At 38.0% G+C, this 13,444-nt stretch overlaps 1 protein-coding gene across 1 annotated transcript in view; it reads right to left on the bottom strand.

Annotated features, from left to right (window-relative positions):
* Positions 1-13,444, bottom strand: part of SLIT3 (slit guidance ligand 3) — a 533,309-nt gene that overhangs the window by 186,039 nt on the left and 333,826 nt on the right. Inside the window, exon 9 of the mRNA XM_075164102.1 lies at positions 3,320-3,461. Within this exon, the coding sequence (XP_075020203.1) occupies positions 3,320-3,461 (142 nt within the window). The remainder of the gene's footprint in view (positions 1-3,319; positions 3,462-13,444) is intronic.

Genomic DNA, 13,444 nt, shown 5'->3' with positions numbered 1-13,444 from the left:
GGACTTGGATACTCGATGCTGTTATAACCACACTAAAGACAAACATTTTCACGTTCTCACATGGAGGTGCACTGCTGTCAGGAGAGTGCCGGAGCACACCAATCTCAGTCTTCCTGCACATACTGCTCTCCGTGTGACTCTGGCATGGAGCCACAAATTTCATCTGATTTCTGCTAGCATTTTCAACACCACAAAATAAAATTTTACAATTCTCCTAGCCCAACCATAGTTTGTAAGCAAGTCTGGACCGATTTCATCCCCGGTCTTTTATTATTGAACCATTCCAGCCACTCCTGAAAATTTGTACTCCATCTGACAGAATTGGAAACAGGACTAAACACTGAATATTCTTAGCATGCCAAACACAACTTATATTTTCAGGACGTGAATCTTGAATTATAAAAGCAACTGATAAAGTGACTTAGAGGAGTGGTGGTGTAGAGCAGATCACCAGCAAACAATATAGCACATCATCTTCATTGGCCGTAACTCTCACATTCCTGGTATATTATAGTGGGCCAGGCTACATATGAGCAATTCAACTTATGCTTTATCCTAGTGAAATTTGCTATGCAGCAGTATTTCTACAGCAACGAGAAGCTGAATAAGTCCAATGACTATACTAATATTTGAATCCATACTATGTAGACTGTAAAAGCTGGTTGGATGCCAGTAACCTCTGTACAACAAGCACCTAAATAGGAAAAGAATTGATCTGCATTCTCTATGGACTAACCAAAAGCAACTTGGTTTAATGTAACAGTATTTCAGGACCACAGTAGTATGAAGCCATGGACATAAATAGATTATTACAATTCTCTGCTGGTTTTGGCTGGGATAGAGTTAATTTTCTTCACAGTAGCTAGTATGGGGCTGTGTTTGGGATTTGTGCTGAAAACAGGGTTGATAACACAGGGATGTTTTCGTTACTGCTGGGCAGGGCTTACACAGAGTCAAGGCCTTTCCTGCTCCTCACCCCACCCCACCAGAGAGGAGGCTGGGGGGGGCACAAGAAGCTGGGAGGGGACACGGCTGGGACAGCTGACCCCAACTGACCAAAGGGATATCCCATACCATATGACGTCATGCTCAGCATATAAAGCTGGGGGAAGAAGAAGGAAGCAGGGGACGTTTGGAGTGATGGCGTTTGTCTTCCCGAGTCACCATTAGGCGTGATGGAGCCCTGCTTTCCTTGAGATGGCTGAACACCTGCCTGCCGATGGGAAGGAGTGAGTGAATTCCTTGTTTTGCTTTGCTTGTGTGCACAGCTTTTGCTTTGCCTATTAAACTGTCCTTATCTCAATCCATGAGTCTTCTCATTTTTACTCTTCCAATTCTCTCCCCCATGCCACCAGGGGGGAGTGAGCGAGCGGCTGCGTGGTGCTTAGCTGCCTACTGGGGTTAAACCATGACAAATTCCTAAAGGTAGTAAAGACAAACAAATCTGTAAAACCAGCATCTGATTTCACAACACAAAAAAGTCACAGAAGTGTTAAAGAATTGGGAATAACAAAATGTGGGAGACAAGAAATAGAAGGTAAAATCAGCAGGGAGAATGTGTTCTGATGTCATACTTCACTTCATTACAAATGCATCCTGCCAAGCTAACAAGAAATCGCTCCATCTCTTGGGGAATTCACCAACTAAAAATAAAACAATTCAATTTCAAAAAAAAAGGACTGTGTATTTCCTTTTCCTGACTATAGAACTGTAATCCCAGATTTGTGAGATGTTGTGGTGGTGCATTCCTCCCACCCTCTTTTCCTCTGGGCTACGATACAATCTCAGAACCTTCTGTTAAGCTTTAGCTGTTGTGTATGAGTTGGGCGGTTAAGCGTCCCCGGGCCGTACCAAGTGCTCTGGCATGGTTAAGGTGAGGAACAACACTGATCATACCAGGGACACTAGCTACATGATCAAAGTAGGGAACAGAAACAAGAGATAATTCGTCATCTGTGATGGCTCTGAAGCATTCCCTACCTGGATCATAGCTCAAGTGGAACAATACCATTGTTACCGTGAAACAATACCATAATTACTACCCTGGACCACCTCGGATAGTAGCCAAAATGGAAATTTACTGATGACTAAAGCCAATCATCTTGCAAACCTATAAACAGCGGTACCAAGTGAGACTCTTTGAGCTCTCCTGGACCACAGCAGGCTGCAGCCAGAATCTCCCTCTGAGCGGGACGCCTCTCAGAGTTCGCAAACTCAAATTTGCGATACTCGGAGGATCACTGAGACCTGGGCTGAAACACTCCTCAGGGCTCAACTCTTCACGCATTGGGAAATGCCAAGGCAGTTAGCGTGAGTATTTCACGGGACTCAAAGGGAATTTTTAACAGGTATACCTTTATAAATTAGCTAACTCTAGGCCTTTCATTTAGCTTTGGTACCATATTCACATGCATATATATACGTATTGATTGATCTAGATCTTTTTGCGCGCTTATCTGTACAGTTATTAACAAGTATAATCTGTAGTTAAGATGTTTCAGTCTTTGTAGTATTTGTAGTAACTTGACTAATTCTTTGTATAGCTGTCAAATTGATTAATGTTTAAGTGTTGTAAGACTCTAAGTGGCTGCTAAAACCCTTAACCCTTTAGTCATAAACCGTTGCCTAGGTCTGAGACTAAGGGTAGATCCAGCCGCACCTAGGCTCCTCTCTGAGAAGGAGTTTAGAAAGCAAGGGGGTCTACTCTGAACTTCGTGACCCAATGGGAGGGCCTTCCTATCCCTTTTTGTATTAGACACAAACCATTGTCCAAGTCTGAGACTAAGATTGGGTCCAGTCGGATCTTTTCCGAACCTCGTGACTCAACAGGAGGGTCCCCCCGTCACCCTTTTATCCTTAATCTCTGTACAAATCATTCCAACACAATACTAATACGATTTTCCCCTACGTATACTTAATCCATGTAATAATCAAGAGTGAACCTTGCCATCAAATTCTGTTAAGTCACGTTTCTATAAATTTCTATTAAAATCACCCTTTGCCAATACCTTTGCCAGTGATTCTTTACGCGGCCTTAAAACCACCCATTCGTGACAGATGTAAATGCAATCTGAACATAATACGCCAAGAACTTTGGGGTAGGACAACTTCAAACAATATCTTAATTTACATTAAATAATGGTTTGAGCCCTTATATCAAAAGAATGAAACCAAAGAGGACAACTACAATATACCTGATAACTGCTCAGATAGCAAGGCACAGTTTTCAAAACATGTGCCTTTCTTCCACACAGGAGGCTGTGACATGGATCAAAAACAGAGAGACATGGAAAAGAAAGGTGCGTTACATTGCACTTACATTTCCCAAATGTCCTCTGGTAGGTTAGCTGGAATTTCTGTTAAGCCCCTTCCTCGACAATCCACTACATTGTTGCTGCAGGTGCAGGCAGATGGGCAAGTGATGGAACTGGCACTGCACGACGGAGATTCAGATTGAGAACCTGAGACATAATGAAAACATTAAACATTAGTTTTGAAAAATGATCGCCTGAGATTTTAACAACAAAATACATCAGCCTCTGAGTTTTCCAAATCCTTTTACTATATTAAGTAATAATTTATTTGGGTTCAGTGAATATAATGTGCTACAAATCAACTACACAGAAAACATGTAAAAGATTACTGTGTTCTTATTCTTCCTCAGTCTCCACTCTATCAATCTCTTTTTCCTCATGAACACTACTTTGGTCCTCTCCATGATCAGCCATATCAATTTATTAAAAGATTTAAAAAATACGCCTGAAGATCAAGTAGTATTTCCAAAATTTACCTTTGCCTAGAAGTTTCCATTACACAAACACTCCTCGAGTATTTTTACATACTGAGAGAAAACTGTCATCAACAATGACTCATGTTTTTGAAATGAGGTAACCTGTTATGGCATAGAGACTGGAAATATAAAGCTGTTTTTTTCAAGATTAGACAATGCAGTTAATGGAAACGCAAAAAGAATTTAGAAAAATGTGAGTTCAAAACTTCAAATCCTTGCTGAAAGACAAGAAACTACTTACAGAACAAAGGTTTAGCATGAGGACGTTGCTCTATATACATTCTAGTCAATCCATTAGATTCAGGTTTGATTATCAGTAAGTTTTTTTGAAACTGTAGCAATCATATAAATTTTACTCAAATGGTTACAATTCTTACATTTAAAATTTTGATCTATACATACATTTAGACATAGATAAAACTGTTTTGCTACACTAATTGAGATTATCAAAACGTAGCAGTTATTGACTTATTTATGGCGAGCCATATTTTCAAAGTACATGTAACACAAGAAACCTCAAGTATCTTTTTGACCAGACACAGAGGGCTGAATATGAAGGCTTGTGTTGGAGAGAAGTGACAAAATCATAATAGAAACAGGAAAAACTAGTATTTTTCTAGATTACAGTAGATTACAATCACAAAACATATTTGATCTTTTGGTTGGAAAAATTAAAACATCATAATTGTCAAATCACAAATACACGTGAAAATGTGGAAAACTATACACAAAGCTGTACATTCTTGGGGTTTGTCTTGGAAAAGACCCATGATGGATACTTTCATAAATTATAACTGCAAGTAACAAAAAGTCCAAAAATATTTGTTTGCATCAATTTGCAATCCAATATCATTATGACAATTAAAATTTTACAACAATGCAACATTTTTACACATTTTCTCTCTTGATTTATGCCTACATACCCTCTGGTTTAGTCCTTAACTATGCACAACGTCAACTCGTATAGGAAGCCTACCTATGTTCCTCTTTTCAAAGACTTGTAAACAGCAATGAAAAGTCAACATCAGAAAGACATTCAGTGGCACCTCTAAGTATTATTATTTTGAAAGGCAGATACAGTTTGAGAAGATGTCAGCTGAAAACTTCTACAGGCTGACTTTACACTTGCAGAGGGAGCCCTCCAGGAAAGCAAAAGACAATTACTGCAAAATCATGCCTTCCGTTAGAAAGGTATTGAATTCTGATGTGAATTCGGTTTTGTTTGTCTGAATTTCCCTTAGTTCAAGCAAGCGGTCATCCCCTTTAAATATTATTTTGTAGCCAGCAATGACAGAACTGCCTTATATTAAAGTATACTGTGGAGTTTCAGGATAAGATCACCATTTCAACTGTGTATGAAACGTTGCCAAATTAAAGTATTGGGTTTGAATTTTTTTTTATTGGGTCATCACCTGACTTTCTGTCAGGACAGCAGGAGAAAAATGTGGGTTTCATAGCACTGGATGTGTTTTAAATATAGCTTTCATTGATGCTAATCAGAGCTGTGAGTGACTGTATTTTGGTAGACCAGATCGCAGAACTCCAATTCAGGCATCCAGAAATTAGATTTTCAGAGGTAGTGACCATCTTGAAAAAAATGGATCTCACAGGACATTTGTGGCACGGGTAGGAGTCAAATTCATTCTTTATGAGAGTGGGCAGTTGCTTTTGTCATGAGACGATCCTAATGATCCTTTCTCTTTGCTAAAATATCCTGTCTCATTTATAGTCCACTTTCCAACTTCCGTGACAGTTGCAGATAAGGAGTTTACCAGCAACAGTCTTTTATCTCAACATAGAGCTGGTTTCAGTACTAGAGCAGCTTCACCCTACAGAATCAACTGGGCAAAAATCCACTGTAAAAAAATAATTCAATAATATAATTAAAATCTATATCCTAATGCATATGGCCCAAGGAATCAAATTCGTATTTATCAGGCAACCTGAACTTTGACTTGTTCCAGTTTCAAAATCTTATTAGACATTGTCTTAACGTAGTCTACATATATGACCATGTGCGTAATACAGTATTTAAGCTGTAGCTATTTGAACTAAACAAACAAACAAAAAATCTTCACTAGTTAGACATGTACATGTATAACAAAAAACGATTTTTTATGTGAACGGAGTTTTGATTTATGGCAGTGAGTAAAACAAATAACCAACTAGTTAACCAGGGAGGTACTCTTTTATTTTCCACATACAATGAGTGATAGGTTTTCTCATTTCACTTAAAATAGGATGGAAAAAGGAGTATTTTTATAAACTTAATTTCTCGTTATATGCTTGAATTCTCTGAGTGCCCCAAAATATCCGGTAGTCCTGCCACTTTTGACTAACATTTTGTGCTTAGAGTAAAAATACTTTTGATTCCATGCTGAATACAGCCCTTTATATTTGGTTAATTTCTTTCTTCTTCATGAGCAAAAGTAGATCTAGACTATAGGTTTCTGAAAACTTTAATGAAATAGAAAGACTTTGTGCATAAATTGCTATCATTATCATCAAATGCTTTTGCTTATGTTTTTCCTTTGCAAAAAACAAAATACTATATTACACATGCACACTCAACAGGCATCTAGCACATATTCCATCAGCTCTTACACAGTCATATGTTAAGGTAAAGTTTTCTTGAATAATGCTATAAAATTACAAATCTGATTTGGATTTAACTGCTCCAGTTAAATGAGGATCTATTGTTAGCTCCATAGCAGATCTATAGAATTAAAGCTCAAAAAAATCCAAGAGAGTTTAATCAGTTTAATGTTTGTAGAGTTGTGGAGAGCTGGTAGAGAAAGGACTGGTCAATAAAACTACTTTAAGTAGTCTATGGACTTTAAAGTTCTTAAAATTAAAATCTGGGTATGATTTTCATAGGTATGCAGACTATAAGCATACAGATAGATCAAGGACCCCAAGGCAATACAGCCTCTAAAGAAGGATATTTGAAATCTAAAAATGAATTTTCCTTTTGCTGCCAATACTTCTTCAAAAGAAAAGACACAGGAAAAGTAAAAATATTTCAGGATTCCTGTTTATGTCCTTCACACGTGCAGTAAACTCCTTACGGTGTGGATGCAACAAAAGAAATGGCCATAGACAAGCCAGCTGCATTTATATTATTTCCCTTCTGAAGTTCTTCTTACTATCTGTCATCTTGTCATTTCAGATTTTTTCTGTTACACAGCAGCACTAGTTCACCATGTTAATTATATTTTTCTCTAAGAGATAAAAATTATCAACTCAATTATACATTTTGCTATTAAAGAAAACAACACTAACAAAATGTGGAAGCTAGGATAGGAACATGATTAGCAAAAATTACTATGTTTTTGTGCCCGATGTAATGGAATGACAGCCTCAATGATTATGGTAGTTAATATCTGGCATGCCATTAGCCTGCACCACTTTATTTTACAGTCTCAGACTATGGGTTAGGGGGAAAAAGGAGATGGGGGGAGACTTAGGAGCCAGCAGTTTACAGAAAAATTAAGTGCTTTTTTCAAATAAGCATCTCATTGGCCTCTAGCCTTTTAAGAGCAGCAAATAGACTGATACTACAATTCGACTGGAATGGTTATGGTCTATAAATGAACAGTTTAAATGTCACAGGCATTTAAAATAAATTTTGCAATGACTAAGTAAACTAAATAATCTCATTTGCACTGACACCCAATTACGGCACAATTAGTGTGCTTTATTACCTCCTCACCTACCCAATTGCCTTTGCAGCAGTTCTTTTCCACCAGCAAAATGTTAGCTATTTGTAAAAAATATTAATGGATTTTGAGATAAATCTGACAGGATTTACCGGTTAAAAATCTGTGGTGACTGAAATCATTTTAAGTATGGCAGATATGAAATTATTGATCAATAAACAAAACAGTACATGTACTGCAGATCTGTGGATATTATGACCTTTTGTGGTTTAGTTAAATAATCCATTGGAACTTCTTACAATGCTGGGACACCGGAAATTAATTACTACTACATAAGCTATAGTTTTCACTAGACTCCCAGTAATACAATCTCAAAAAGATACCTAAAGCAGATGTTTTGCTCCCAATTGGTGTGTGCATCCCAGTATTAAAATACACTTGAGTGTGCATAGTCCTGCAGGGAGATATGGGCAAGTCAATCACACCTGAGTATCTGCAAAGTTAACATTCCTTATTGATAGCAAATATTCCACTAATGGAGAAAAATTTGTAAAAATGTGTTTATTTTACAGGAACGTGCAGCAAATGGTTTATGCAAATATTTCCATCCATGGTTGTTCAACAGCTTTTCACTCAGCACAGCATTAAGTATTTATGATTAGTGACTTGAGTCCCTGATTGATGATAATACCATCAAGTTCCAGGCATGCAAAAATTTGCTAGTCATGAATGTTCATTGTTTGATCCAAGTTCTCTGTTTTGCTGAACATTCCCAAGCAGTAAATTTATCTGTTAAAAATTCATGGCACATGAGCACAACTATTGCATAGGCAAAGTCAACACCAATTGGTTTACAAACAAATATTGAGGAATAAAAAAGGAAATATCCAACTGCAGTGAAAGGAAGATCTGGCATAATGAACGAAGCCTACTTTATTCTACAAAAATCTACTTTGCGTGTTTCAAAATATATCAGTAACGTAACACCATTGAAAATCAGACCTTATTTCACATTGTCTTATCTTAAAAGCACTAATATTGCAATTATTTAATTAACAATAATAGTGCCAAAATTGTATGGAATACTTCTAAACACAATGGAAGAAAGTAGAACAAAGAATCGAGCTCATCTGTAACAACTGAGGTTTAACAGGTAGATTTGTTCTTCTGAAGGATTAATAAAGCAGAATCTGTGAGACAACTTAAGTCCTTTCAAAACTATGACAAAGTTGTTTTTCTCTCAGGGAAATTTATTCCATTTAAGTCTTCAATAGGAGGGATTGAAAAGTTAGAGTTTGAACATCTCCTATGCCCTGTGCCCACCCTGAGCCTTTCTTTGAACATCTTTCTCTAGCCTTGTCAACACAGGCATTTTCTCCTAAAAGCAGCCAGAACTTAACTTTCTGATTACTGCACCATAAGGAAGGTTGTTAGCATGTATTTGGTTCTCCGGGTTTGTATACTATTTGCTCTTCCAAAATAGGCTAAAGACTAAAAAAAATAATGCTACTAGAAAGTCTTAAAAGATGTAGTGCTTCTGCAGTTCAAATGGCATCTATGCACAGTAACCTCATTAAAGCAAATTCCACAATTTGTATCAGCAGTCTGGAAGGTGCATATGAAATGACATTTAAAAATAGGTCCAGAAATAATACAGTGAACTTATAAATATATTCAAGCCGAAAAATGAAGAGGAAGACAAATTATTTAAGTGAAAGGATACCACCTGTACGAGGTTAAATGATAGATAATGGTCATGATGAATTGTAAGCCTATGGAGTATAGTTCTGGAATGGTCTTCTAAGCAGGTTAGCCATTAAAGAACCTGAACTGTTTCACGATGAAGTTTGATAAAGTTATGGGAGGGATAGGAATAGTTTCAGACTATGCTTTGAGTTCCTGGGGTTTGATTTGCTGGTATTTGAAAAGGAGTTTTAAACACAACTTGATTTGGTTTGATTGCACGTTTGTCTTTGCTTCTGCCCCCCCTTCCCCGCGTCCTGCCGCAGCTAACATAGGACTTTCCCTGCCTCAGCACGAAAGATGGTCTCTTCAGGAAGAGGAGGAAGATGGGATTCACTTCAATCAGAAGCATTACAGATTGACACAGCTATTCGGAGAATGTTGGGCAGAATTTGACATTTCTCCTGATAATGACACCCGAGAGGTCCAGCCTGGTCACGAGCTCACCCAATGGCCAGATCTGGAGTGAGGAAACACTTTTTTCCAGATGAGTGGGCAAGGGCTGAAGCACGAGGCATCGACCCCCTCGGAATTCCTTGAACCAAATTCTTTGGCATTTGGGACACACTAAGGAATGCAGGGCAATAGCGACCTTTCTTGCCTTCCTCCTGGGACAGGCTGAGATTGCTGCTTTGGTCTTTTGCAAGAGACCTCTGGTACATTCAAGCTCCTTATGGTATCTGGAACTTACAGAATAAAATTCTTACGGATCTTCTGAGCTAAACACGTTTGCCTGCAATTGCAAGGAATTAATTGAATGAGCCAGGAGATTCCTTTTAATTACTCTTATTAATTGAGTATCCATAAATGTGTTGCCAGTCACATACATGTATTGAACAGAAAAAGTCTACAGATTTCATACAAAGGCTTGGCCACATACTCAAAGTCAACCCTGTTCCTTCGTATTTAACACCACTGCTCTTTGTGAACTAGCTCAGAACAAGGCTGTGGTACTGATCTGTGGCAGGACAGACCACCATGATGCACTTGCATTGTACACCAAAATACTACCAACATACTCGTAATAAAACAAGCCACTGGTTTTGGACATTAACATAAAAACTAATCATGTTATTATTCTTACAGCAACAGTTCAAAAGCTCAGTGGCTGAATAATTATACCCCTGCTATCATTAAATCATTAAATAAGCATTAAAGAGCAACACATACTGCTTTGGGGAAAAGAGAATTCCAGAAAAAAGGTAATTATACTGAAAAAGTAAGACATCATTTTCAGACAGTAAAACTAAATTTACTGTAATTTAAAGTCAATTTTCAGGTCTTCAAAGAAATTTTAAGTGCCTTAATAAATACATATTTATCCCTCAGATTTGCAAGATGATCACCCAAATAAAAACCACCATATGTGGCATCCTACATACGAAGCAATCCAGGAAGTAAATTCTTATGAAACAACATAACTGCTAGTGCTAGAGTAAATTTAAATTTGTAATAAGAAACTTAATGGAAACAGAAAACAAACAAACTTTGATAAATAGCAATTAGTATCTCTCCAAACCTCCTATAGGATTTCATTTGAGGAGCAACTAACAAATGCACAGTATTGAAATATTTCTTTAGACTAGATGTCAATGTTAGTTTGTGGTAGCAAATTATAACAGGAGGTAAAAATTCTATCAGAGTTCCACAAAAATTTCCTAAGACCAAATTTAAAGCGCAATTTTTACCAAAAGGCTTTAAAAGTCATACAACGCTGGAAGTCCTGCATAGACTCCATTGTAAGAGCATTTATTGGGTCTGTTGATGGTCACAAAAAGCATGAACCAACTTAACAGTGAGAAAAAAGATGTTATTTGTCTAATACGACTCACAGGTCACTCTTGTGGAAAAAGGTCAGAGTTAGATGAAATGGTTAAGTTCACTTCTAAAAGCAATAAAACAGCTGTACAATGAGGATGTCACGCATGGCAGAAAGTGACCATTACACACACACACACAGAGAAAAAGGCCTCCTCCTCCCACTTTGTTTAGCCAGCTTCCTGTGACCATTAAAACTGAGGGCCATTAGCAGCCCTTCTCTGCATGAACTGGGATGGACTGCATGGAGAGAAACCGCTCTGCTCCCTCAGGTGCAATTGCCACTGCCCAGCTCTAGCAAAATCTGCATCATTAGCAAATAGTCCTCCCCCTTTTTTAGTTTCCAGGGAGCACTAGTCTTCCGTGCTGGCAGTACCTCCACATCCCATGTTGAAAGCAGCAGACCTGCTAGTTATGCAGATATATTATTGCACAGAGTCTTTTAAATAGAAGCAGATGGGGGGACTTCCTCTCCCCACACACTTTTCCTTTGGCATCTTTTGAATGTTCTCATTAAGGTACTAAGCTTGAGGAGTGCTATTTTATTAGTTACTCATTGTTGGTTGTCTCCTCAACAATATGCTACGAAGTTATTAGGAGAAAAATGGAGCAAGACAATCTACTGAGTTTTGTGGTCTGGGCCAGAGAGTAACAGCTATATTTTAAGACCGTTTGATCTCACCTAAACAAATAAATCTGCTTCCTCATTAGGGCTTTCATTCTGCAGTAAGCAGCAGGAAGCTAAAATATTTTCGTCTTTATTATACCTCAGCTGCAGTCTCACCATATGAATCAGAAACTCTAGATCTTCAACCAAGATTTGGATCAATCCACTATTTTCTTAAAACCAGTATCAGCTTATTTAGCCAGAAATCATTAGACACTTGACGTTGGTAATGATTTCTCTCTTGCATTAACTTCAGACTGAATTTTAACTTATTTAATCCAAACTATGCATCTTCATTTTCTTCAGGTTCTTGTAGATCCTCCAAATGGGAACTAAGGATCAAGAATCAGAGAAAATGGTTTCTAATGAAAACAAGAATGATGTACGGATCCAACTTCCTTCTCTGCAATGCTTGTTTCATTATTAAAGAAAACTATCTTAGAAAAGTACTTAAAAATCACATATTTTACACTTAAACTTTGCTAAATTTCATATTGCAAGACATATAGGACAAATCAGCTCCAAATTAATGTCAAGATTTTAGAATCTGGTACTTCTTACATGAGAAAAGCATGGACTCATTAACTGTTAGAAATACCAATCTCTGGTCTATTCTAAGAAATCTCATCCAATCTTCATACTCCATTGTAAACGCTGTCCACTGCAAAGTACCTCAGGCTACTGGTGGAAACTATAACAAATCCATACCAACCTGCACCTTCAGAGTCAATACCAAGTCCTAACATACTGCCTCAGAATCGGCAGCAACAGTACAAGAGAAAAATCAACTTCCTCCCACCACCCACTGAAATCAACCCCGTCTCTGCCTGCTTATCTACCCGATAGTCTCCTCTGCAAGCAACCAGTTGAGAACTGATGACATTTGAGCTGTTCTGACAGCAGTTAGCCGAGGACAGCAGTGGCTGAAGTATGCTACACATCACAGTTTGTAATACAATGCTCCCGAATGCATCTGCTTTATTCTTAGATATGAAGTTCAGATGCATACATATTTTCTCATGTATATACTTAGGAAAAACAGAATGATTCATCACTGTAAAATATCCAAATGGGGTCACTCAGTGGGTCCTGCACAGAGCATTGAAAAGACCAAGGTGCTGCTGATGGTATAACTTCATGAACCCACTGCTTCAGTTTGCAAAGCTTTACAGCCACACTAACGCAGGTGAGAAAACACATTATGACTTGACATAACTGATCAATACATAGATTAATTTCAACTTCAATAAGTAAAGAGCAGGTAGAAGAAAAATCAAAGAGCCATAATAAAAAAATGAGAGGAAAATGAAATAAAATTACTATCCTAAGGAGGTCAGAGGAGGACAAGAGACAGACAAATAGGCAGAGAGAGAGAGTGTGTGTTTGAGAGACACATACAGAGTTAGAGAAAGAGAAGCCAGTTCAACAGTGAAACATCTGAACATGGGAAGGAAGCTGGGTTTGATCCAAGCAAAGCCTGGAAGGCTCTAAGAGGTGCCGAGCCACCCAGCACCCCCAGATGCTAATCTGCTAGCTAAGGGAATACAAAAGTAAACACTTCCCAAGGATCGGAGTGCAGGTACTATTTCAACTGACATTAAGCCTTTGCTTAGTGTACTGTTTTCTCTTGTCACGGCAATGTGGCAGTGAATTGCAAGGTTACGGTGGAGAGAGAGGAGAAATACATCATGTTATCTATGTGCAGCACATGAGGGGCGCTCATCCTCTGCTGCCACACAATTTCTCCTACTACAACATACTGTCTCG

The sequence above is a fragment of the Calonectris borealis genome, chromosome 15 (assembly GCF_964195595.1).
Source record: "Calonectris borealis chromosome 15, bCalBor7.hap1.2, whole genome shotgun sequence".
Taxonomy (NCBI): domain Eukaryota; kingdom Metazoa; phylum Chordata; class Aves; order Procellariiformes; family Procellariidae; genus Calonectris; species Calonectris borealis.
This window is presented reverse-complemented; position numbering and strand designations above follow the sequence as displayed.